Source organism: Aspergillus thermomutatus (genome assembly GCF_002237265.1).
Source record: "Aspergillus thermomutatus strain HMR AF 39 chromosome Unknown NODE_6, whole genome shotgun sequence".
Taxonomy (NCBI): Eukaryota; Fungi; Ascomycota; class Eurotiomycetes; order Eurotiales; family Aspergillaceae; genus Aspergillus; species Aspergillus thermomutatus.
This window is the reverse complement of record NW_020798054.1, coordinates 194,370-219,208: the sequence shown is the minus strand read 5'-3', so window position 1 is coordinate 219,208 and position 24,839 is coordinate 194,370. Positions and strand designations below refer to the sequence as shown.

The following is a 24,839-nucleotide window of genomic DNA, read 5'->3' as shown; positions in this document are numbered from 1 at the left end:
GGCCAGTAAAAGACACAGCACAGAGCACTATCTAAACCGTCGCATGCCCTAACCTGTTAGTATGGTCATTAGGGTGCTTGGCCGGGACGATCCCTGCAACACACATGCGCAGTGTTTCTAGCCCCCAATTGCGGGCATTTGTAAGGAATTATTCTGTTTTTCTTTCCCTTGAAAGAGGGGCTTTGTCAGTCTCCGAATCCTGTTGCATGTTCGATTCGGTTGCGCAGATTTGGTCATTGGGAATTGTCGCTCTCAGAGTTGAGACAGATTTAGTCCCTACTGAGATGAGATATTCTGCTCTGAAACCGTCGCAGTCGCTTTCTCCCTAGCCTAAATCCTTCTTATCATGCCACGTAGCAACCAAGACAGTTACCGTCTCGGAGTGGACGTCGGCGGCACCTTTACAGACGTCTACGCCTTCACGCCCCACGGCCAGATCGCAAGAGCCAAGGTTCCGACCACTGTTGAAGACCAAAGCATTGGGGTCAAGAACGGAATCCAGAAGGTGCACCAAACTCTCAAAGAACGCTACTCCTGGGACGGAAAATTCCAATTCATCCACCATGGTACTACGACCGCCACCAACGCGGTTCTCGAAGGCAAAGGAGCACGGACCGGCCTGATCGTGACTTCAGGGCACAAAGACATTCTGGCTGTTCGCCGGTCGCAGATCCCTGGTGGTCTGGGTGCCTGGCTGCACTATACTCCTCCGGAGCCGATCGTGCCTCTGGAGCGTGTGATACAGTGTCAGGAGCGTATGTCGGTGGATGGCAAGACGGTTGTCGCGGTGGATACGGATGCGCTCCGTGCTGATCTGAAGGCGTGGGTGAAGGAACGGCCCGAGGCTGTGGCGATCTCATTGCTGAATTCGCACTGCAATAGCGAGCATGAGGTTCTGGTGGCTAATGTCGTGCGCGAGGAGCTCGGATGCGATGTGACTGTGATCTGCTCGAGTGACGTTCTCCGAGAGGTGGGCGAGTACGAGCGAACAGTCACCACCTGCACCAATGCGCTTGTCAAACCCGTTGTCCAGAGCTATCTGAGGAATCTGCAGGGCTTACTGGCGGAGGATGGAGATACAATCCGCATCCTCAAGTCGGACGGGGGTCTGACGAGCTTGGATCTGGCGGGCCAGCTGCCCGTCAATATCCTGATGTCTGGTCCTGCTGGAGGAGTGCAAGGCGTCGCGGACGTCGTCACGCGAAACACCCCGTATAAGAACCTGATCACCTTTGACATGGGCGGTACGTCAACGGATTGCGCCCTGATCAACCAGGGGAAGCCTCAGCTTCGTCGCGAGACGGTGGTCGGCCAACTCACCGTCCGCTCGCCCGCCGTGGACATCCGGACCGTGGGAGCAGGAGGCGGTTCCATTGCGAAATACATGAGCATCACTGAAACCATGAGAGTCGGTCCGGAGAGCGCAGGGGCAAGCCCGGGACCCGCATGCTACCGCAAGGGAGGGACCGAAGCCACCGTCACGGACGCCAACCTTGTGCTGGGATATCTGCCCGAGAACCTCTTGGGAGGCGAATTTACTCTGGACGTCGAGGCTGCAACGGCCGCAGTCGGGGCTATCGCGAAACAGATGAAGCTGTCGGTTACCCAGACCGCCGAGGACATCATCAACCTTGTGAACGAGACCATGTACGGAGCCCTGCGTCTCGTCTCGGTCGAACAGGGCTACGATCCAGAGGATTTCGCACTGGTCGCTTTTGGAGGTGCAGGACCCCTTCATGCCAATGCAATAGGCAAACTACTGGGGGCTTGGCCGGTCATTGTTCCCCCATCTCCCGGCACTCTGTGCGCCCTGGGTGATGCGACTACCAGGCTGAGCCACTCTCAGTCATCTTCTTTCATCCGCCTACTCTCGGCTACAACAGCACAGGAGGTGAAGTGCCGCTTTGACGAGCTCGAAGAGGCAAGCCGGGCAGCCATGCAAAGCTCCAACGCAAACCGTCCGATGCAGCTGAACATCGGCTATCATGTGGATCTCAGGTATCGAGGCCAGGCGTTGAATATGACAGTTGATCTGCAGGCGGAGGAGCTATTGCTGGAAGACAAGCCATGGCGAGAGCTCCTGCAGGCGAAGTTTGACCAGCTCCATGAACAGCAGTTCAAGTACTGTCTTCCCAATTATGAGCTGGAGCTGATGCGGCTCGAGGTCGTTGCTGTTGATGCTTCGCCCAGCATCGAGCTTCCCCAGCTCAGCAAGGCCGAATTGCCTGCGCCACCGGCCGATGCAATGCTCGCGAAGAAACAAATTGTCATAGAGGGACAGAGCATGGAGGCTACACTGTGGGACCGGGAGAAACTAAGCCACCAGGGGGTACGGGTGGACGGCCCCTGTATCATCACCGAAATGGACAGCAACACCCTGATTCTTCCCGGATGCTACGGCGAGATTGATTCGATCGGAAACATTCTTATACGCCCGGCCAATGACGATCCGACGAAAGAGCAACCGAAAGACCAGACTGCAGAAGCGGCTTTGGAGACGGTCCAATCGACACCTCTGATCCCCACACTGGTTGCGTCTGCTTTGGCCTCCGTCCGCAGTGAAATGGATACTCTCATGCTGCGTTGTAGCATGTCGCCTGCGATTCGTGAGCAGCAGGATGAATTCAATGTGATCACCACTGCCGACGGCAAGATGCTTGTTGGTCAGTTTGGCAGTTTCATCACCCAGTTCCTGGGCGTCTGGAAAGGCACGATCGAGGAAGGCGATGTGTTCATCACCAACGATACGTACATGATTGAAGGAGCCGTGACACACCTGAACGACGTGATCGTCCTATTGCCCATCTTCTATGAGCACCGACTGATCGGATGGGCATCGCAGTTTGGGCACTTGACTGATGTCGGAGGAATGGTCCCGGGCAGTATGTCAATCAACGCGTCATCCATCTTTGACGACGGCGTCCAGATCCCGTGTATCAAACTGTACAACAAGGGGATCATGAATACCGATCTGGTTGAGCTGCTCTGTCGCAACTCGCGACAGCCCGACTGGTACAGAGCCGACTTGTTTGCCATCATCACCGCTTGCCGAACGGCCGCCAGCCGTGTCCGCGAGCTCGTCCTGCGGTTTGGATGCGAGGTCTATCTCGCGGCATGCTCTGAACTGCTCATGCGTAATCGCACAGCGATGGCCAAGATCATCGAGACCGATTTCAACGACAAGCCATGCTCGTTTACCGATTTCGTGGATGACGACGGTCACGGCATCGGCCCCTGGGCGTTGACCTGTACGATGAAGAAGATTGACGGGAACAGGCTGCTGTTTGACTGGAGTGGAACGTCCCCCCAGAGCGAGCACAGCATCAATTTCTATCTCTCAGAGACCATGTTCAAGATGTTCATCGGCTACTACATGATCGCCGCAGCCGCACCAGGCACAGTGATCAACGACGGCTTCCACGACCTCATCGACATCTATATCCCCGAGGGCAGCGTCCTGAAACCCGTCCGTCCAGCGCCGATTTCCTGCCGGACTCATCTGCTGGGCAGAACAATGGACGTCATGCAAGCGCTCATCGGCCAGAGGAACCCAGTATATGCCGCCGCCGCGGGCTTCAGCGACTCTCCCCACTTCTTCTACTCCGGATACAAACCAGACGGGGAGTGGTATCAATTATACCAGATCGGCTTCGGTGGTGTCCCCGCACGGAACGCCGGCGACGGCCTCGACTGCCATTGCCTGTTCCCGGCTATCAAATCGATTCCCACCGAGATCATCGAACTGAACTACCCGCTACGCATCGAAGCCAACGAGAGCGTCCCGGACAGCGGCGGGCCGGGATTCTACCGCGGTGGCAACGCACAGCGCACTCTCTACCGGTTCCTGTGTCGAGGAGAGTTCAGTCTGCACGATGACCGCTGGTTCACCAAGCCGTGGGGGATCCGTGGCGGCAAGCCAGGTTCACGTTCCCGGAAGGTCCTCTACAGATACTCCAAGTCCCAGGAGAACCCGCCGGTGGAAGTCCTGCCCTCGAAGTGCGACCACATCCGCGTCGACCCAGATGACCTCCTTGAGTGGGTGACATGGGGAGGCGGTGGACTCGGAGATCCATTGACTCGACCCGCGGAGAAGGTGGCACTGGAAGTCCGTCGCCGATTGGTGACCATGCAGGGTGCCTACGATAATTACGGAGTGGTGGTCAATCCGGATGATCTGAGCGTGTGTGAAGCCGAGACCGAAGCCCTGAGGAAGAGGATGGTAACTGCTCGAGATGCGGTGGAAAAGGCCCCACAGTATGATCGAGGGGGGACGATCGAGCAGCTGAGAGAGTCTTGTTTGAAGGAGACTGGCCTTCCTGCCCCGAGCCCGCAATGGGAGCTGGAACCTTATGGACCGCATCTGCGGCTGCCATATGTCACGGAGTGGTATACGCGGATGAAAGAGGCGAAAGGATGGGTGTTGCAGTCGTAGCATCGTAGTGATTTACAGCAGTCTAGCAGCAGTCTTATACTCATCGGATTCTTTCCAATGGTCAAAAAGACGTATAGCTATATTAGAATGACCCTCACATGCATGTTTCAGTGGGAATCAAGCCCCCTTCAAGCTTATCCAGAGACAACCTGGTAACGACTGGCGTGCTTTAGATGAGATATGAAAGCACTTCAATGGTCCTCACTTTGAATATTCATTCAGTTTACAAATATAAATACCACACTACTGATATACATCAAGTGTGTTTGATGAAATCACTTGAATAATCGAAAGGAAAGCCCTTTTAGACATCTGCCTCTTGCTAGAAAGACCGCAGAGGCATGGAGGATTTGCTGGATCATTGCCGCGCGTGTCGTTGAAGAGCAGAAATGTGTTACAGGGAACACATTTGCAGTACTGTCGTCCAGCATTCCTGCTGCAGTTGGACCTGCGAGTTATGAAGGCTTTGGGGACTCTTTATCGATTTCTGAATCCGCGAGGTCATGATGCACCCTACTTGAATGTTCAAACATTAATCTCTCAGAACAATGTTAAACATATTTATGCATCATGACTTGAGGTGTATGGCTGGAGTAACACAGAACTAGCCAGCCTCTCAGCAGACGGTGGCTTCACAGCGCATTGAGAAGATGGAGCAGCTGGAGATCCCTCTTACAGGCTGCCTCCCACTATGGACAAGTACGAGCAGTACTGGAACGAAGACAGTCCTCGGTATCAACGGACCTGGTCCACAGTGCCTAGGCTCACTGGTTTCAGGGCATTCATCTCCCCTAAGAATCATTGCATGGACATGGCCTTGGCCGGGGTTGGCGGCATGGCAGGTGCTTGATCAAGAACCGTGTCATTGATTGGCATCTTTGTTGTGGCTACAGACATGGTGAACAAGAAAGATTGCAATGTTTGAGAGTTCTGAGAAACTTATCTGTGACTTGTATGAAGGGGCTCTTGGGCGCTGAAGAGGCTTAAAATATTACCATACCACTTGCTATAACGCCTACTTCTACAAGTCTATCCTCACTGGCATAGTCACTAGCATGTTTCCTGCAGTGCCAAGGAGCCAACATCACCCTAATGTGATGGGAAGGTCACACAACTGTGAATCATCCTGCTGTGACACCGAATTTTAGTCATTCGGACAAGGGTTTTTCAGGCGCCGAAATTCCAGTCTACCTAATAAACACATATCAAATCCCTCCTCATGTTGCCTTCTGCATCTATCCACCGCGCAGAATCATCCTCTATACCCGCAACCATGGGCTCAGTGACGGACATTCCAAAAACCGACAAAGACCAAGAGATCGCCGACTGGAATCTCACGGAGGTAGACCGCATGCTCCTTCGACAGACCGACGAAGAATACGAGCCACACTCCTGGGACGAACTGGAACGGATAATCAGTATGTAACCAGCCCATCCTTTCCCGGGATACGATACTAAAGCACCAGCCCAGAGGAAAATAAGCTCGAACTCTTCAAGCGCCTCCCCTCGCATCTAAGACGCTACATCAAATGGTCAAGGGGCATAAAAGAACTGTACGGCGGCATCCTCAACTACATCTGTCAGGAACGCCTCCACTGGGATCAGCAAGACTCAAAAGTCGTGTTCAAGAATCCGACCCCGTTTGCAAGCCCATCCGACTATTGCATTCGCTTCAACGACTGGCCGTACGGGGTCGCACCGGGCATCCGGCATCTGGTCGTCTGGCTGAAGACCCCGTTGCCCGTGCAGGAAGATGGAAATCTGACCACCGAGTCGCGCGCGTGCATCGAGACTTTCGTGTCTGCTACTTTTGTGCAGCGGCTGGCGAGAGAGGTCCACGCGGATGCGCCAGAGGCCCGCGTGCTGTGGTTCAAGAATTGGGCTGCGTTGCAGAGTGTAACGGCGCTTGAGCATTTCCATGTTATGGTCAAGGACGCAAGCGAGGAGACCTTGAGGGAGTGGATTGGGTCGGATAATATGGCGATGATTTGTGATCTGTGCAAGTGAGGATGAATTGTCTGTTAGCTACATTCCATATCACTCTATTCAGTACTATGATAAGAATCTCCTGTCTAGTCCATAGTACCTTAAATCATGCTTGTTAAGTTGTAGTTCCAGTATTGCTAGTTCTATACTATAGTTGATTGCAATATCTTGGTGCACTTCATCTTATGGAATTCGAGCTGACACGGCTATAACCAGGTACAACCGGTGACTGACATTATAGCGGATCCGAACATAATGATTCTCGAGACAACGCTTTTGCCGTTCCTCTAACACGGGGGTCGGCGACTGGCCAATCTGACATTCTCTCAGAGCTCAATGGAAGGCCGCAAGCGTCTGGGAAACATACATATTGGGAGGCCATGTTCCTATGAGCGGTGACATGAGACAATGTATCAGGTCTTGCGAGGATCCTGTAACTGATCTTGGTGAAAACTGGTGCAGTCGGAGTTCGCACCTTACAGAGAGATTCTATTAGACAGATTCAACAGTAGGGCCTGGCTTACCACGTTAAAAGAACTATGTGCTGTTAGAGTGATAGAGTCTACAAAGCATAGTGGACTCGGCTAACAATATAAACTGACTGCAAAGACAGCCCTTCAGGATAGAGGTTGCTCAGAGTATCAGAAGACGCCATCTTCATGGAGTAGATCATGCGGCCAAGGGAGGCGACTGAGGTATAAGAGAGACTTATGAAGAGGAATTAATCCAACCAGGGACTTGCTCAGCAGCGAAAGACATACTCATTAGGTAAATTTGCATCACGGCTAGTGAAATCCAAGGACTAGGATTCATTTACTACTTGGCAAGGCTGACACTGCTTAGTGAAAATCTACTTAGGCTTGAAACCTTTTTAATTTCACCTTTAGTAAACAGAAGGATACTTTCTCTCCAGATTTTACTACTTACTCCAGTGCGCCACATCTCCCATATGCTTTCTCCATGTATCCTAGCCACGCGGTTTCACTACTGCCTCAAACTGCATGAGCATGGTGCTTATTCCGGGGAAGTAGCACCCAGATGACGAGTAAAGCAATCAATAATGCGAGAATGAATGGTTGCAGACTTTGCACGCCGCGCGCCCCAGATATAGCACCAGCAACAAAGGGCAGTCTACGCGCAAATATGGGGAAGCAAAAGATTAGCCGGGTTTTCAAGCAGCGGTTCATGAAGCACCGTGGACGAAGGAGGTAAACTCACATTGCTCCACCACCGCCAGCCAACGCCGACGCAAGTCCAATGCCTGGAGTATGTAGATGCTTCGGGAGCAGCTTGGCAGCCACTACAATTGCCGCGGAAAAGAGAGGCCCAGTAAAGAAGCCAAGCAGCGAGACAGCAACGGCAGACACGACAAACTTTGGTACCAGCCAAAAGACCAGCTCCAGAGCAATTGAAATCACAAGGTAAATACTGATAGCAATCCGCTCTCCTTCATTCTCAGTCAGTATCGTGCATTAGGGCTTCGTAGAGGGATAACATGCCCAACCAGTCGTTCACGAAGCCGAGGACCAGACGCCCGATAGTGACGCCAGCCCAAAAGCCGGTGGGAACCAGACCGGACTCGAATGGCTCTCCGTTGCGGGCCTGAACCATGAAATCGACAACCCAGCCACCCACCGACACTGTCAGATTCAATGATCAGATGGTCGTCCGCTCCTAGAATAAAGCCAGAGTGACGCACCTTCGACACCCATGTACACAAACAGCCAGATGGCTATCAGCCAGGTAATGGGACTTTTCATGGCCTCTGTAGTTCTGCTTCCACCACTGCTATCGGGACTCCTGCGGTTTTTGGCTCGGAAGCTAACCGCGTTTTCTTTCCAGAACATGGCAACGCTTGCCATCAGTTCTAAAACGGAGCCACCGAGCAGTGTATAATAGAAATAGTTCCAGCGTAGGCCGGACTTGATCATCTGAGTCGCGATTGTTGGGCTCAGGGTTGCCCTGCGTTGGTCATCAGTATGCCGTTGGCAACCATCGTACATAATCCACGTACCCGACCCCATAGAATGCCCCGAGGAACCCCATCATAGTGTTGGCATTAACCATGTCAGCAATCCAGGAGTTCCATGCAGCGTCGATGAGGCCATTCCCCAAGCCAACAATCACGTAGACAGCCAACATTGCCGGCCAGGGCGGGTGGATGGCCATAATCACGAACGGGATGATATGGCATAGGGGACCGATAATCGCAATACCTCGCTGTCCAAATGTCATGTGGATCTTGTTGACAATGAGGGTTGCAATCGTGTATCCGGCAAACGGGGTCACGAAAATCAAAGAGACCACCGTGGTAGACAGCTTATAGTCTTCGCGAAGCTACTCGACGTCAGTATTCTCGTCGGTGAGGGAATGGGCTTCGATTCGTCGCTTACATATGGGACGAGTGCCTGCGAGAGAAATCATTAGTCTTATCGGGGAGATCACATAGAAAGAGCTCACTCCGTAGACGCCATCGCTGGCTCCTACAACCGCGAAACTGGCGAATGTAGCTAAAAGGCGCCATTTGTTGATGGGAGGGTCGTTCCATTTTTGCTTTGCTTGAACGATTACATCCTCAGCAATCGGTCCAAATGTTTGGACTGAGCTCTGTGACTCTTGTTGTCCTCGTGAAGCTAGCTCAACTGTTGTCGTTGACATATTGTGCTACTGAGGAGAGAAAAGTGGAATGAGACAGGAAGAGGAATATCAAAGATGTTACTAGTTAATAAGTCTTTTCCCCGCCTGATGAGTCAAGAACTGGTCTTGGACTCTTGGTTACTCCGTATAGGCTGACCCACTGAGACAGAACCATGGCAACTACCGCTTAGGTGGATAACCAGGATGTAACCACGCCATGATTATAGTATTATGTGTTTCATCTGTGATTCACTGTTATTGGCCTGCCCAATCTGGCAAAGATGCTTTACCTAACTAGAAAAGTCCATGCCAATGCCCGGGTCATGGAATCCATGGCTTGGCACTCGATTTATCCAGTTCTCGGCGTTGGCAGCCTTCGAGCCGTGACTCTGGTTCGAAACCACGACATCGATGAGAGGCTCAAGGACAGGGATTGTCCCTCGACCTGGTGCGGCAGAGTCGAATTGACGCCGTGGCCTTTTGAGCTACAGGATTCTGATGAGTTTGACTGTCTAGACAAGAAATAGTATTGAAGAGGCAATTGAGTGATCGTTCTAGTAAAGGCAGATATTTCCGGTGCAGGGAAAGTCTCTATTGTTCGACACTGGCTAATATCTTAGTCAATATTGAAATGAATATTAAGCACAGAGCCACGGAACTCTAGTCGCCGTCGATCTACGACAGTGGTTCAAGAAGGAATTTTTGGTGGAAATGCCCATGATGCAGATCTTGTATTGGTTTTGCCTTCCAAAGAATACATAAGCAATGTGGAGTGCAGGATTATATATATAGTTGACTGTTGAGTACAAACTCGGAGTGACTAGTCAGCTATCGTACCAAACAATATAAATATGCACTCTACTATAGAGAGTAACTCGTCTCAGCCAAAAATTATGCTAATGGTAGTTTTAGCAAGAAAAACAAAAAAAAAATGACAAGGGTGGGATTCGAACCCACGCCCCTTTCGAGACACGGAAACTGATGATCAGTTTATAGGTCCAGTTCCTGAACCGTGCTCCTTAGACCACTCGGACACCTTGCCTGATATAGAATCTATAGATCATGATAGCAACCAATACAAAGCAATTCACCGACACATTTGCTTACCTACCTTCATACTCCGTTGTCTCTTTGGACTGCAAGGTCGGTCGCTGCAATATCACGCATGGTATGCTCATTATACTGGATTCTAATGCCCCAGCATATGAGTATTTGTTTGCTACCATAGTCTTTTCCCCCACATGAATATTCCTCAATGATTGCGCGTACCGGCCAAGCGCCATCATAGCCTCATAGGAAAATAATGGGAGATATAAGAAGACCCGATGTATGTGCAGGCTGAAGAACCAGCCCTCATTAACCGATCCTCCTTCCATGTTGCCCCTCCAAGTGTCTTGGTCTGGGTTCGGAGCAAGTACTCCACGCCATTTCGGAGTATGCTATCCAAGGGCGACAGATAAGGGAGTAGTGCCATGAGTGCCAAAGCTGTCTGTGATGCTGTGGACGTCCCAGCTTGTTCTTTCCAGGAAATCTCACCCCAGCCTCCGTCTTGATTGCGGATTCCCTCAAGCCAGTGGATTGCTTGGCACACATCGTCGTTGATACCGTCATCTCTCTCGGTCCACGCGCTCTTTGACACCGATGAAATAGGCCAATGCACGGAGCACAGCACTTGTTGTGTAAATGTGATGCCTGCTGCAGCACCCAAACCAGGTACCGCAGGGTTGTTGGGTTACAGACAGGTAGTGTATAGCCCTTCGGGAAGCGGATGCTACATGATCGATTACGGCCCCTAGGCCCGCCGGTATCTTGTTCCGTTGACTGTGCGTCAGAATTAAGCCAAAAGCTTCGAGAACATGACCTGTCACGTCTGGCATCGACGTGACGTGTTCATGCTTCCTGTCTGGTGAGATGCGATGGCCATTGTAGCTTAGAGATATCCATCCACCATCTGCATTTTGCAGCTGCAGAAGCCATTCGAGAGCGCGGACGACGAAGGAGGAGCAGATCATCAGAGGGTCCTGTCAAATTACTGCATAAATCGCCGCTGCTACATCGTCCACACGAAAGATGCGAGTATCGAAAATCTTGGATGTGTTGTTATTGCCGTCTGAAAGTGAAAGACTCTGCAGCCATTGCAAAGACTTTCTGAGCCATGGAGAATCGAGCGGGATGCCGGCGTCTCCAAGGCCAGTAATCATCAGACTGCTGTCACACACAGTTGTATTCACACTCAGAATTCTCTTCCCAGCTTCATCTTCATACACAAGGTGCTCGAGATAGTCCAGGCCCGTGCGCAGAGGACACGATTGAACCGAGTAACCCTCCAGCTTCAAAGCAAGCATCGCCATGTGCAATGGCCGCGCCAGGTGCCCAACACCTCCCATTTCCCGTATAGTCTCAAGGATGAATTCAACGCTCCGATAAAGCGCATAGCGTCGGAGAGGAAAGAAGTATGTCAGCCCGTTCAAGAAACGCCCTATCAAGTCTGTGGACTTTGATACTGGTGCGATGGCATTGGAAATGCCGGTTGGAAAGGCGCCGCCAAAGGCTTTCTCTGGCGGTTCTTCCGGTTTGCACCACAGTTCATTCAAGTATGCGCTGGCTGCGCATTCCTGAGTGGGTAATTTGAATATTGGGCGATGGTGGCAGAGAATGAGGAGAGGGATCAGTGCACTCCGATCCATAGCTGGCCAGCGGCATATACTGCTTGGAATATGTTGAGGCAGCAATATCAACTCAGACGGCAGACTTTGGACGGCAATCCAGGGATATAAACCAAACATTGCAAGATAAACGCGGGTGATAAAGGAGACTCTCGCGATGCTTCCAGCAGAAAGGATGAAGGATCGAGATCTGCGCATCTGAGGATCATTCCGTGAGACACCCAAGATTCTCAAGGCAAGGTAGGCCTCAACCGTGACTGAAAGATCACCATGGTCCCCTGGGTTGATGCCCATGAACCATCTGAGTTCTGGACAGAATACAGCCATGAAATGAATGCTTCTTGATCTGTATTCAAGCTGCTGCCGAGAGCCTGGTGCATGAGGATATGCTCTGCTGTTGTTGCAATGTCATTGGCTTTAGTCTCTCCACGCCAATTACCGCCTGGCATTCTCTGAAGCCTGCTATATTGGACAGACAATCGAAGCGACTGATTCACCTTTGACAGCAAGCAATATTGCTCTGAAGGCCAGCCAGCCAGAGCAGTCCGTCGTGTCTCCAACTCTGCTGTACTTTACATTGTTATGTAGGTATTTAGTTATATGACAATCAACAGCAACTAGCAAGCAGATGGAGATCTGAACTCTCATGTTACTACCACTCTTATGCTTCTGTGGGCGTGCGTTTTCATCTCATTGACACTGCATGCTGGACACCGAAGGCCTGGCTACGCTCACAGCTTGGTCTTCTCTGAGTACTGTGCTTCTAGCCTGGGTTTACACTATCATGATCCGTATACTAGCACTCTAGGCCTCAGTTCCATTCTATTGCAGGCTCCTCGCATCCAAGGCGCTGTGACGTCTATACAGCTGGGATCCAGTTATGATTGAAGCCAGTCGGCTTTGCTCTGGATCAAGGGGCTTATCCTGGAATGTGTCTGGAAAAACGATCCGCTTCCATGGAATGGGTACAGCCACAAAATGCCCTGCTTCATTGACTTTTGTAGGTTAAATTTCTTACCGTAAATAGAGTTTCTAATGGGTCCGAATATACAGGTTTGAGGTTGATAATGCTTGATTCATTAATGTTACATTCCTTACTCCGCACACCGATGGCATACGTAGTAGTATGACCAGGGATCAACCAAGTTCTACCTCTGAAAGAGCCTATGTAGAACTATTGTATGTTTGGCCAGGCAATCGATTATGAAAGCTAAATCCCTTGCCATTGTCTTTCTAGAGATGGAGCTTGTTTGACCAACAAGGGCGTCAATAGTGGGAGAGCCAGTCATGCCCTAAGTGCTATCAGTACCCTAGCCTAGGCTGGTAGCCGGAGCATGTAAGGGACACTGAGCGACATACCATCCCCCTGTGGAATTCTCTTTTCTCTTCCTGTGCTCATATAGGAGAGTAATTGTAATCCACGTACAGAAAGAATCAGCTCCCACTGAAAGCCCCCCACTCAAGGTGTTCTAGATGAGCTCTACCCGAAACCCCGGTGCAAGAACTGGGAAGTGCACTGTAGGAGGGCTTAACCCAGTTTAGTGAAACTCCTCCTGGCAGGGAAATGCCAGACTGCACCAGGGCTCGGTGACGGCAACCCATATAAACTCAGGTTGACAGTCCATGACATCTTCCTATCTTGACGCCACAATATGCCGCAGCATAGGATTCCTTACTTCTTCCTTGACTTACGTGCAAGCGTCATGGGCCACGTCTCCCTCTCACAGAACAGGTGCTTGCACAGAATGCCATCTCTGGAATCTATGACCTCACGAGGAATACTGGCTGTAGTAGTCGTGTCTCTTCCGAAGTGTAATTTGACCTCAAGAAAATGCTCTCTGGCCGCGTGCACCTACCCTCGATGTAACCCCTTCCCGGGCTTCTGAAGCTGCTCCAGGCTTAGTCTGACCGGACAGCATTGAAAGCGTCACAAGTACCACAAGTTCCTAATCCGAGAGTCCATGACTGAGACATCGCAAGTGGCAACTGAGCAAGGCGCACCGACTCTTCCGGGCTTCTCATTACATGTACAGAGATCATGCAAGGCATTCTTTCCCGCAGTTGGCCTTTGTCGTAGTCGTCCTGCAAAAGCGAATAGTCCATTATTTTTCTTGGAAAATGTCAATCATGGACGCAGTATTGGGTCTACTGGCTTTTCTTTGTCTTCTACCACACTCCCTTGCAGTCTGTATCGTCAGTTCATATACGATTTGCATCATATGCGAGCGCTTAGCCTTCCTACCACTCTGTGTGCTACAACTCGGAACATGGGATTAAGGTGAAAATTCCATCACTAGGTTCTGAGGTTGAGGGTTATGTTGACTCCTAACTAGCTCCAATGAATCTGGGGACCATTCGAAGATGCTACCAAACGACTATCTACCTTGTTCGAGACGGCAGATGGATGTGAAGTGGGATGTTTGGTTTTCATAATGTCAAGATTCTAATACTATGTCCCATGCGCCATTCCGTGCCTGATATTCAATATGTGTTAAGGAGACCTGTATAAAGTCGTATCACTTATCTCTAGGTAATAGGGAGGAAGTCATTACATTCCTAGTGGTTTGCACAGGGCCTTTAAATGCCACAGAGTATCGATATGGTTCGGAAGCAATGGACCATCGTTCCAACATACTGTCGTCCTCAACCAGCTGGAGCAAGACAATAGTGGCGATTCCAGAAAACCCAGCCACATTTGTGTCTTGACTGACATCGTAACGGCCTCAGTTGACCTCCCTCCGACGGACTCGGACAGTGGCACTCGGTGGTACAAGTACATGTTCACCACAAATGATGTTCTCCGGTCTTTTTTCGAGACGTTCCATATCATAGTTTAAAACGATATGGGCGATGATCATCTTGAGCAGATGAACACCAAAATGCCGGCCCGGACTGGGGAACATGATGGGTCAGTGAGGACTCATTCAACATTTCAAAGGCAGAGAAAAACTCACCATGCATGACGTCCTGAGCCAAAGGGTAGATATTTCGAGGTGGCTGCTACCCGAGTCAGCTTCTGCTTGGGCATACCGGTGCCGTCTTCATTAGTCTGCTCTTTGACGTATCGGAATGGCTTGTATGACTGTCCTTCAGCATAGAATCTCTCGTCCGTATGGATATCCAACGTCGACGCAGCAACCCACATACCCCGTGGCAGATGTTGGCCCGTGGGCAAGGTGATACCCGATGGGTGGATGACTTCCCGGTTGGATGCATGCAAGGTCACTGGAGCTAGACGCAATGTTTCCCGGATGGCACTATCTGTATAACGGAGCTTCTTGAAAGACGTGGGAACCACCCATTCTCTCTCTGAACTGAGCACGTTTGTGGCTTCTTGCCGAAGCTGCTGATATAATTCCAAATCTGGCGGAGAGCTCACAATGTCTAAGATTGCAGCGGAGGAGCTAGGAACAGTAGTCATAAACGGGAGCAAGGCCTGCTCATTCATCAGTTGAGATTCGAACCGAGAAAAAAGGAGCGGGCTTACAAAGAGGTTGATAACCACGGAAAGCTTTTCCTTATTGAGCTCTTCAGTCCCGTAAAGCCTGCGAGAGACTCGAATGAATGAGGTTACCAGGTTGTAAGGTACCCTGGAATCCTCTTCAGATATCTGCTCTCTTTCCTCCTGTTCAATCTGCGCCAGCCACTCCTTGACGAGCTGCGTGGTGGTAGCCCACACTCTCTTCCGAGCAAAGTACAAGGGGACTCTGAGACAGGTGCTAAGCAGCGGCTGTAAGAACCAGGGGATCAATTGACCACACACTATCATGGCACCCGCATAGAAGTTGATCAATCTGGCAAGAGAACGCACGTGGGCATCGTGACATAGCGGCAAGCCCCATGAGATCCGGCTGCTCGTCCGGAGTACAACTCTTTGCATCGCTTCCATGAGGTGGACAGGTTGCCAGTTGTGGCAATCCTTGCCAAACTCCCGGTCGATGTTTTGACGGAGCTCGTCAGCCAGATCACACTGGATTTTGTCCAGATTCTGAGTGAGAAACTGGCTGACCACAACATTGGCGATCTTCTCGTCCAGTGCAGAACGACCAATGGGAAAGAGATGCTTAAAGCTTAGACTGTCGTTCATAACTTCCTGGGGAGATAGAATGCTGTCGGGTTGCCGGATCACCCATTCAAAATCCTTCACTGGCAAGATGGCTTGCGGACGTAGGTTGCCATTGGCATAGATAAAGAGCCTATCATGTCGATTAAACTGTTCTCGGTAGCATTGTTAGATAAAGGCACATTCAATCGAGCCACAGCTTGTGCAAAGCAATGTCTTTACCTCGTTATATCCTTCTGAGAGACTCGGTCGTCCCGATGGCCAGCCTCGGAAGCAGGCCCTAAGCCCACCGAAGATCTTTCTTCCTCCAGCGCGGGGAATCCCTTTGGGGAATGAAGGGGGAATCTTCCAGTGCCCAAAAGCGAGAGCGATAAAGATGGGGAATGCAGCGCCGACAAGCAGGGCAATAGACAAATGTGGATAGGTCGAAACCAAGGGCAGCTGCATCATCGTGAATCTGTGGACTCGCTATCGTACTGATACTGGATAGAGAAAGTCTTAGGACTGAATATCTTCAGCTATGGCGGCCGCATCTGGAAGATACCCAAACGAACATTTGTAGGGAAGAGTAGTGCCACAGGGTTATGACATGGCCAAGGACGAGTTGGAAGAAGAGATTGTAACCTGTCATGGTCTATGACAACCACAGAAATAACCTTAAATGCAGTCCATGGTCAGTGTATCTACGGGTTGGAGTCTAGACAGGGTTACATTCCGGATCATCGGGATACACTCACTCACTGATGGGGAATAATGATATCAAGTTCTGATTCAGGGTAGTCTCAATATTATTTCACTCTTCTGCAACTATAGACTACACATTCGTAAGAACCATTGATGACGATGGCAATATGCCATGCTTGGATGTGTTGCAAGGAAACGCGTAATGCAACATGTCAGCTGCATTCGGAGGAGCGCATCCTTGTACGCTTGTCATAGATTACTAGACAAATACTGTAGACTCGAGGTATATCAGGTCTGATACTTGAGCCTCGTACCCAGTTCCTGGAACGGCTCCGGTCTACGTCAAACTCGTCGCGTACGGCACTCACACGAGTGAAGCAGTTCAGCCATGACAGACGTCCAAGAAGATGCCGCCTCCCATGACAATAGTGCAGCCACTCTTCTGCCCGAAGTGCAGCAATCTCTGCAAAAAGCAGCAGCGTACTCCCGCCATATGGTGCGCGAGGATGGCCATTGGTGTGCAGAAGTGGAATCCAATCCCAGCTGCACAGCGGAATATGTCTTGTTTCTTCATACTTTGGGCTTGCAAGAACGATTGGATCGCGAAGCCTTGATCTCATGGCTCCTGTCCCAGCAGCAGGAAGACGGGTCCTGGAGTCTGGTAAACGACTATGATGGGGATATTTCCATGACCACCGAGGCATATCTGGCGTTGAAGCTACTCGGCCTTTCTCCCGACCATCCCGCCATGCGCAATGCACGAAGCTTTGCTCTCTCTGTTGGGGGCGTGGCCCGTGTGCGCATGTTAACCCGGATCTACTTGGCCATGTTCGGTCTGTTTCCTTGGACGGCCGTGCCTGAATTGCCTCCAGAGTTCATTCTTGCTCCAGCCAGTGCACCGATCAACATCTATCGGATGTCATCGTGGGCTCGGGGGATGATTGTCCCTTTGTTGATCGTTCGCCATCATCAACCGATCTACGCGCTTCCAAACGGAGCCTCCGCGTCCAATGACTACCTGGATGAACTGTGGTGCGATCCTACTGACAAAGCCGCGTCGTATGCTCCTGCGAGTTGGGACATGGCCAGACGGCTTCTGGGCCGTTGACTACTCGCTGCATCTGTTTGGGGGTCTTCTTCGCCATTCCCCCTTCAGACGATACGCCAGACGAAAGTGCGTTCGCTGGCTTCTGGAGCATCAGGATGAAGAGGGAGACTGGGCGGGGATTTATCCGTCCATGGCCCAGAGCGTCATGGCTCTCCGACTGGAAGGATTCGACGTGTCGTCTTCCCCTGTCCAGCGAGGGATCGCAGCAGTTGAGCGGCTCTCTTGGCGGGACAAACGGGGCCAGCGCATCCAGGCTAGTGTCTCCCCGATATGGGATACGGCGTTGATGACCGTCGGCCTGTGTGATGCCGGCGTGCAGGCTGACAGCGACCTTCTCACAAACGCCATGAACTGGGTCAAGCCCCGCCAGATTCTCAAGACCTATGGTAACTGGAACGTGTACCGGCCTCGGCTCGCTCCAGGAGGCTTTTGTTTCCAGTACATCAACCGATACTGCCCCGACCTGGACGACACGGCGGCTGTCATTCTGTCAATCCTGAAGCAGGACCGCCTTTCTGTGACTTCGATGTCAGTCATCCGAGCCGCCGAGTTTCTGCTAGGGCTACAAAACAGCGATGGGGGCTGGGGCGCTTACGAGGTTGATAACAACAGCTTGTTCATGAACAAAGTTCTCTTTAGCGATATGGATTGCCTGTCGAATCCCACCACCGCCGACCTCACCGGTAGAGTCCTGGAGGCATTTGGTCTCATCCTGGAATGCTCCCGGTCTGGAGACAAGGTGTCTGATCCTCTCCTGGACCAGATCCGTCGTTCATCGGAGCGAGCGATTACTTGTCTGGCCCATGAGCAGGAACTCACTGGGGCGTGGTTTGGCCGCTGGGGAGTCAACTACGTCTACGGCACGAGCAATGTGCTGTGCGGCCTCATGAGGTTCGCAGCAGATGATCGACGCATTCAGAGAATGGTTTCCCGAGCTCTCTCCTGGTTGAAATCCGTCCAGAATTCGGATGGGGGCTGGGGAGAGTCGCTCCGTACCTATCGCGACAGCACCTACGCAGGTATTGGTCCGTCGACCGCATCACAAACCGCTTGGGCTTTGATGGGACTGCTTGCCTTTCTGCCTCCATCCGATCCTGCAATCATCCGTGGTGTTCGGTACTTGTTAGACACGCAGACCAAGGCCAAGGGACCTGGATTGTCCTGGATGGAACGTCCGTTCACAGGTGTCGGATTTCCCAACTGGTTCTACATGAAATATAACTTCTATCCGCATTACTTTCCTTTGATGGCGCTTGGCCGTTGGGCTCGGGCCATGGGCTGCTACAAGCTGGGGGGATTTTGATCGCAATCTCGATTTCAATGTTCCGTTTTCATCTGTATAGATCTCGTCAGAATTGAGACAGACAGGCTTTCTCTCACGCAAAGACATATTCAGCAAGCAGATGGTAATACGTTACTCTTGTACCTCTATATATGAGTTGCCGATTGGGCAGTAAATGTCAGGGTGTAGTTGCTGTCGTCGAACCCTGATGAGACATACGGAATGCTCCATTGACGCTTATAATAAACTTAAAGCAGAAATGATTCTCGACCTACGCCGTTCATGCTTCATATCTGATAGATGATTATTATAGGTCTTTACAACATATGATCATCTTTCGATGAACCACTTTGCGGGTCATATCACCTCGCTGTGGCTCAGCCGCACTGCACTTATTATCCCGAGCCAATGATCATTGCCCACATGGCAGACATGGACAGTAAACTAAGTAGTTATAGGATTAGTACGAGGCCTAGCTTGGGCATTTATATAAAGTAACTGTCACTGTGTGAAGCGCTCCCCCTTTGATGTTTATAGTGACGCTGCCCCAGACCTAAAGCATCAAGGACAAGCAAAACTCGAGAGCGGGGGAAAGAAAGAAAACAATGACAGATCCAACTGTTCAAGCCCTGAGCAGAGCTCAGGTAGCTGCGATTCTCGATCAGAATACGTATGACCCAACCGACAAGCACGGATTGCTGCTGCCGATCGAAATGCGATTTCGGCCGTTCAGCGAGACAGGCGAAGCACCGAACATCAACATGCTAGACAGCGCAGAAACCAAGGCGCGGCTCGAGCAGTGGTGTCGGGATGGGTTTGTAATCCTGGATCCCAAGAACGAGGATCTGGGCTCCCACGTCGAGAAGCTGGATGATTTGCTTTCCCCACTGATGGTATGTAGCCTCCTGGTGCATACGCAGAAATGGAGCAGGGACGAGATTATTGATCGGGCGTGCGCCTTGCTGGCTCGTCTTCCCTCATACCCTCCAGAACTGCCATTTGAATATGCAGAAGGTCCGTGGCCAGAGGAGTACTTTGTTACCTCTTCTGCGTCTTCTTCTTCTACAGCGACGACGACGACAACAAGAACTGGGACGCTACGCGATGGATATGAATGGTCCAGTCTTCGGGTTTTGTCCAGGCCAAGTACGAATGTCGTGCGGATCGCTTTGTTTCTAGTGATGCAAAGGAGCGTTCAAATCGGGTTTCTCAGCGCGTATCTAGACACCATAACCACACTTCTCGACACGGCAACGGAGTTACTCCTCCAGAGCTCAAAATCCAAGGCCGACGCACGAGCTCGGTTTGTCCTGCAGGCGTTTCTGTGGGCAACGTGGCATCAGACCATGCTGATTCAACTGTGGTACGACGCGAAAATCCAGATGAGAACGGGCTCCTCGTTTGATCGACATAGCTACCCTGTGGCAATGCCCGGGCGAGAGACCGTCGAGAAACTACGACCAAATTATATGTGCAAATGGGCTTTTGAGCTTCTTCGGTCTGATCTCAGCTCGGTGACGCAGGATTTCAGGAGACTGTTCGAGATCTACAATGTCCATTTTGGTGACCGTGAGCCGCGATGCAATCTCAATCCTGCCGCTGGTCAGGGTGGTGGTAGTAGCAGTAGCAGCAGGTCGAGGGTCTGTGATGGCAAAGCGCCTGGAAACTGTCAGAGATTTGAGTCCGAGGGGGTCCAGATCCAATCCGCTCATGACTTCGAGTGCCCTGGCTCTGCTTGCAGTCTCCTGACCTGGGACGAACAGTCGTATAAAAACATCAAAAAAGCCAGGGCGGTTTCTTTGGAAGAGACCGATGAGAAATACATTCGCTACTGTCCCGTGTCCACGGAGACCATGGCCGTGTCTCATGTCTGGAGCCACGGTCAAGGGGGGCGACCTGAGACTGGGTTCAACATCTGCCTCCATCGCAGATTTACCAGACTGGCGCGGGCGTTAGGCTGCACTTCATACTGGATGGACACTCCTTGTGTCCCGACAGATCTGGAGCTGCGTTACGAGGCGATGGGCCAGATTAACAATAACTTCCTCAATAGCAAGGTCACCTTGCTAGTCGACCGAGACCTCATGGAGATTAACGTTCATCCACTCTCTCTGGAGGCAAAGGAGGCTATCGTGGCAACCCTCGTTGTTTGCGATTGGAATGTTCGTGCCTGGACGCTTCTGGAAGGCATGCGAGGCCGCTGGGACCTTCACATCCTGTGCAAAGACAACCATGTCATATCCCTCGTGGACGTCCTCAACGATGTCTTAGCATACAGTAATCTCACCCTTGTATCGCCATGCTTAGCCTTGCAGCACTACATCCCTACCGGCCATCGCCCAGTCGAGGGAGAGATCCCCCCCGTCAAGATAGAGCAAGCAACCTGCCTCTTGAACCACAGACACGCCACCAAGGACCGAGACGTGACCCTGATCTGGAGCCTGGTGTGCGGCTCAAAGCTCGTCAAAGCCTCTGTGGACTTTTGGAAGTCCAAAATGGGAGACCCCCTGGCAACCGGATTCCTCGTCTCCAGCGCTCCACGTCTCCAGGGCCAGCACGGATTCAGCTGGGCGCCGTCACGCCCGAATCTCCTGCCTCCCACGGCTGGCACCCCCAGTGCAGAACAATATCCTGCCTACGATGGAGAAGATAGTCTACCAGGTATGATTACCGAACAAGGCTTCAGAGCAGAATGGCTTATGTGCCTGATCGGTCGTTTCCGAGCGCTTCCGACCTGGATCCGCTTGAAGTTCTTCGATCAGGACCAGTCCCTGATCAACAGTTACTATACCATCTACAACGAGGGTGGGACCTCAAGGATGGACATGAAAAGCCTATACAAGCTCCGCTCCGTGATCGCACCGGTGTTTAAAAAGTATCGCTGGGTTGGTCTTTTGCTGCCTGCCGTTAGAGATCGAGGATCTAGTGGATCAACCTCTCCGCCTCGGCCGTTCCAATACCAGGGGGAAGCCAAGGGACGCCTGCTGGTAATAGCTGGCTCGAATGATGATGTTGAGTGGGAGTGGCAGTTTGTGCATGAGTGGGATACAAGTTTTCAGCTGCCTGAATTTGCGCTGAGGAAATTGTTGATGGTTTAGATCGATCTGCTGTGGTGGCTTCTCTCCTGTCTGAGCTCATGGCATCAAGCTAACGGGTATAGGACGTCGTGGCCGCGATGGGTTGAGGACTTTCCAAGCTCGCTTAAGTCTAGATTCTTAGATCAAATTAGCATGTTTCTCAGGATGTCTGCAATGAATCAAGATAGAAATCTGATATTGTTGAACGGACTTCCCATACTCCTGCCCTCGGTCCAGTCCAGTCTCATGGAAGAGTTGAAATGGGGGGAATTTATCAGAGTCAATATGTGCAATGAGATGTTGTAGCCCTCGTCGAGCTTCACAATCTGTTCCGACTGGATGCATCAAGGTCGTTTTGTCCATTTCTCCGGTCATAAGGCATGGCATGGGCCCCCTGCGGACTACTATACCGGTGACGGCGCGATATAGGTTACTATTCTTGATGTCAATGGCAGAACCTACGTGAGACTTCATAATCATGATGCACTTGAAACCCGCTAATGCGCATCTTCTCGGCATCTTTTTTCTCTTCGGAGTTTCCGGGGGACGCAGCAACCTTACCGCTGTTTCATGATATCTTAGCTGTAGACGCCATATCACTGCAGTAACAAGAGGTTATTCTGTATGTAGGACGGATATATCTATAAGACCATTCAAAAGTCTCCATCCAGCAGCAGTCTCTCATGGACTCATGAGGTGGACTGAGGACAGACGGCTGAACAGATCCACTCTCCTTTCAAGCTCTTCTACAAGGGGCTCTGTCAGTGCTTCATCTTGTTTCACCTTAATCCACATAAGGTATTGCATGCTCCACAGCATGCAGCCTAAGCGATAGTCATGACTGCGGATAAAATAGCAACCCCCACTGCTTCATTTCCGGTCCAACAATCAGTGGACAGCGCCGATGCATTTCTCCGAATTAACCGCCATTGATCCACCCGTAAGCAAGATTCTCTGGCAAAGCTTCATAGGGTTAGCGACTCAGTAACCTTATCTCAAACAGGTTCGACCTGAAGCACAGACCAAGATGACGCGTACTGTTCACTAGTCATTATACTGCTAGACGAGAGGCTCGCTCTCCAATGGCCGAGTCCAATATGAAGCACTGGCGCCCAGCCCGAGTCAGTGACGCTGCCAAATGTGTTTTGGCTTGCTTGGCGTCGGTTATCAATCAGAAGCAGGTGGCGTGTTTGTTGTTTCACTTGCCCACTAGCAAGTCTCAACTGTCCACTGCACTCGTCAGTCATCACTTGTCAGCTTGTTAGTGGGCACTGACGCCGACAGGACGATCCCTGGGCCTAGGCGCGGATTCATTGTGTCCAGCCTGTATACGGGTGGATTCTACAAGGTCGAAGTGTGCATCCTTCTTTCTCTTCGTTTCGAATATTGACGAAGCCCTTAGTCTCCACCTGACGATCCCTCTGAAGCTGACGCGTACCAGCTTTGGTGGCTGGAGTCTTGGAGCTCGAGGGAGAGAATGAGACACAGAAGGGTCATCTAGCTCAACCTGGCTCAATATGAACAAATAGCGCCCTCCATTTAGCCCAATTAGGAAATCCCCAGTCAACGCAGACAGAAGACAGCATGCCTATTTAAAGCCGTCCATCCGCTCTCAGAATGTCTTTTTCCTCCCCATAGTCCCGGTGACTCGAGAATCTGACACCCAGCTTTCCATTCTTTTCAAAATCCACACTCTTTGAACTTCGAGGCCTGGTTGCCCACTTCAATCCTTCGATTTCAAGTCAAATCTTCTACTTCACACAGCAACCGTTCGTTTCGTCACCTTCACAATGAAGCCTCAGACTGCTGCTTTCCTTCTCAGCCTTCTCGGTTCTGCCCTGGCTGCCCCCATTCAGCACGCCGACAAAGGTTCCGATGTGCAGCCCACTCCTACCGGACAGGGCGCTCCCGGCGGATTCCTCACTGGCTTTCCCTCCGGTATCCCCTCTGGCATGCCATCCGGTTTCCCCGGTGGTCCCATGATGTCTGGAGGATTCGGTGGTGAAGGCCAGAATGGGGGCTCGTTCCCCACCGGTGCCATGCCATCCGGTGCTGTTCCCACTGGCGCCGCTCCGTCCGGCTTCCCTTCGTTCGGCAATGGCCCCGCTTCCTCTGGCTCTCCCCAGGGTGAGGGCGAAAGCAACTCCGGCGGCCAAGGTGTTCAGGCCCGCTCTCCCCAAGATTTTGAGGGGTCTGGCGCTGCTCCTTCGGGTGCTATTCCCTCTGGTGCCATGCCCACTGGCGCTGCTCCCTCTGGCTCTGCCGGTGACTTTGGCGGTTTCGGCCAAGGAGGCCAAGGCGAGGAAGGCTCTGGTCCCTCCCCTACCGGCGCTGCTCCTTCTGGCGCCATTCCCTCCGGAGCCGCTCCTTCCGGCGCTGTCGGAGGCTTTGGCGGCTTCGGACAGGAATCTCAGAACTCCGGGAACGCCCAGTTCCAGTCCTCTGGCACCTCGCCTTCTGGCGCTTCCCATTCCGGATCGGCAAACGGTCGTCAAGGTGGCCGTCACCGGGGTCATCACGGCAAGAGCTCTGGCGCGTCTCCATCCGGTGCCGTTCCTTCCGGCGCTGCTCCTTCTGGTGCCGCTCCCTCTGGCGCTGCGGGAGGTTTCGGTGGCTTTGGACAGGGTGGCGAGGGCTCCGGTCCGTCTCCTACTGGCGCTGTCCCTTCGGGTGCTGTCCCCTCTGGCGCTGCCGGATTCGGTGGTCAAGGTCAGGAGCAGGGTCAGGGCCCGTCTCCCACCGGAGCCGCTCCATCTGGTGTTCCCGCTGCCCAGCCTACTGCTTGAAGCGTCAACAAGCTTCTGAGAAGACGAGGGGGGATCTATGCTGGAGTCTCCGGTCAAGCAATTAACTTTCGATCACAGCTGTATGTAATATGCTCTGAGACTTGTGCATGTTGAAATA

The 24,839-nt window shown here is 51.8% G+C and overlaps 8 protein-coding genes across 8 annotated transcripts; 5 read left to right on the top strand and 3 right to left on the bottom strand.

The window, feature by feature from the left end:
- Nucleotides 1-346: 346 nt before the first annotated feature.
- CDV56_109562 (uncharacterized protein) lies at nucleotides 347-4,432 on the top strand (the record flags this gene model as incomplete). Its single annotated transcript, XM_026763181.1, has 1 exon — nucleotides 347-4,432. One exon carries the CDS (start codon nucleotides 347-349, stop codon nucleotides 4,430-4,432), a length of 4,086 nt encoding a protein of 1,361 aa, XP_026618626.1.
- A 1,273-nt stretch (nucleotides 4,433-5,705) lies between these two features.
- CDV56_109558 (GIG1 family protein) lies at nucleotides 5,706-6,439 on the top strand (the record flags this gene model as incomplete). Its single annotated transcript, XM_026763177.1, has 2 exons — nucleotides 5,706-5,850; nucleotides 5,904-6,439. 2 exons carry the CDS (start codon nucleotides 5,706-5,708, stop codon nucleotides 6,437-6,439), a joined length of 681 nt encoding a protein of 226 aa, XP_026618625.1.
- A 1,434-nt stretch (nucleotides 6,440-7,873) lies between these two features.
- Nucleotides 7,874-9,076, bottom strand: CDV56_109550 (MFS transporter; the record flags this gene model as incomplete). The annotated part of the gene is made up of 5 exons (XM_026763169.1): nucleotides 7,874-8,058; nucleotides 8,118-8,380; nucleotides 8,433-8,755; nucleotides 8,812-8,826; nucleotides 8,879-9,076. 5 exons carry the CDS (start codon nucleotides 9,074-9,076, stop codon nucleotides 7,874-7,876), a joined length of 984 nt encoding a protein of 327 aa, XP_026618624.1.
- A 2,003-nt stretch (nucleotides 9,077-11,079) lies between these two features.
- On the bottom strand, nucleotides 11,080-12,015 carry CDV56_109543 (putative squalene-hopene-cyclase; the record flags this gene model as incomplete). Its single annotated transcript, XM_026763162.1, has 1 exon — nucleotides 11,080-12,015. The coding sequence occupies one exon, from the start codon at nucleotides 12,013-12,015 to the stop codon at nucleotides 11,080-11,082; it is 936 nt and encodes a 311-aa protein (XP_026618623.1).
- A 2,429-nt stretch (nucleotides 12,016-14,444) lies between these two features.
- On the bottom strand, nucleotides 14,445-16,234 carry CDV56_109530 (uncharacterized protein; the record flags this gene model as incomplete). Its single annotated transcript, XM_026763149.1, has 4 exons — nucleotides 14,445-14,613; nucleotides 14,676-15,157; nucleotides 15,209-15,934; nucleotides 16,007-16,234. 4 exons carry the CDS (start codon nucleotides 16,232-16,234, stop codon nucleotides 14,445-14,447), a joined length of 1,605 nt encoding a protein of 534 aa, XP_026618622.1.
- A 622-nt stretch (nucleotides 16,235-16,856) lies between these two features.
- On the top strand, nucleotides 16,857-18,879 carry CDV56_109517 (terpene cyclase/mutase family protein; the record flags this gene model as incomplete). The annotated part of the gene is made up of 2 exons (XM_026763136.1): nucleotides 16,857-17,527; nucleotides 17,637-18,879. The coding sequence occupies 2 exons, from the start codon at nucleotides 16,857-16,859 to the stop codon at nucleotides 18,877-18,879; spliced, it is 1,914 nt and encodes a 637-aa protein (XP_026618621.1).
- Nucleotides 18,880-19,463: 584 nt separating this feature from the next.
- On the top strand, nucleotides 19,464-21,956 carry CDV56_109503 (HET domain protein; the record flags this gene model as incomplete). Its single annotated transcript, XM_026763122.1, has 1 exon — nucleotides 19,464-21,956. One exon carries the CDS (start codon nucleotides 19,464-19,466, stop codon nucleotides 21,954-21,956), a length of 2,493 nt encoding a protein of 830 aa, XP_026618620.1.
- Nucleotides 21,957-23,725: 1,769 nt separating this feature from the next.
- Nucleotides 23,726-24,721, top strand: CDV56_109490 (extracelular proline-glycine rich protein; the record flags this gene model as incomplete). Its single annotated transcript, XM_026763109.1, has 1 exon — nucleotides 23,726-24,721. The coding sequence occupies one exon, from the start codon at nucleotides 23,726-23,728 to the stop codon at nucleotides 24,719-24,721; it is 996 nt and encodes a 331-aa protein (XP_026618619.1).
- Between the last annotated feature and the right edge of the window lie 118 nt (nucleotides 24,722-24,839).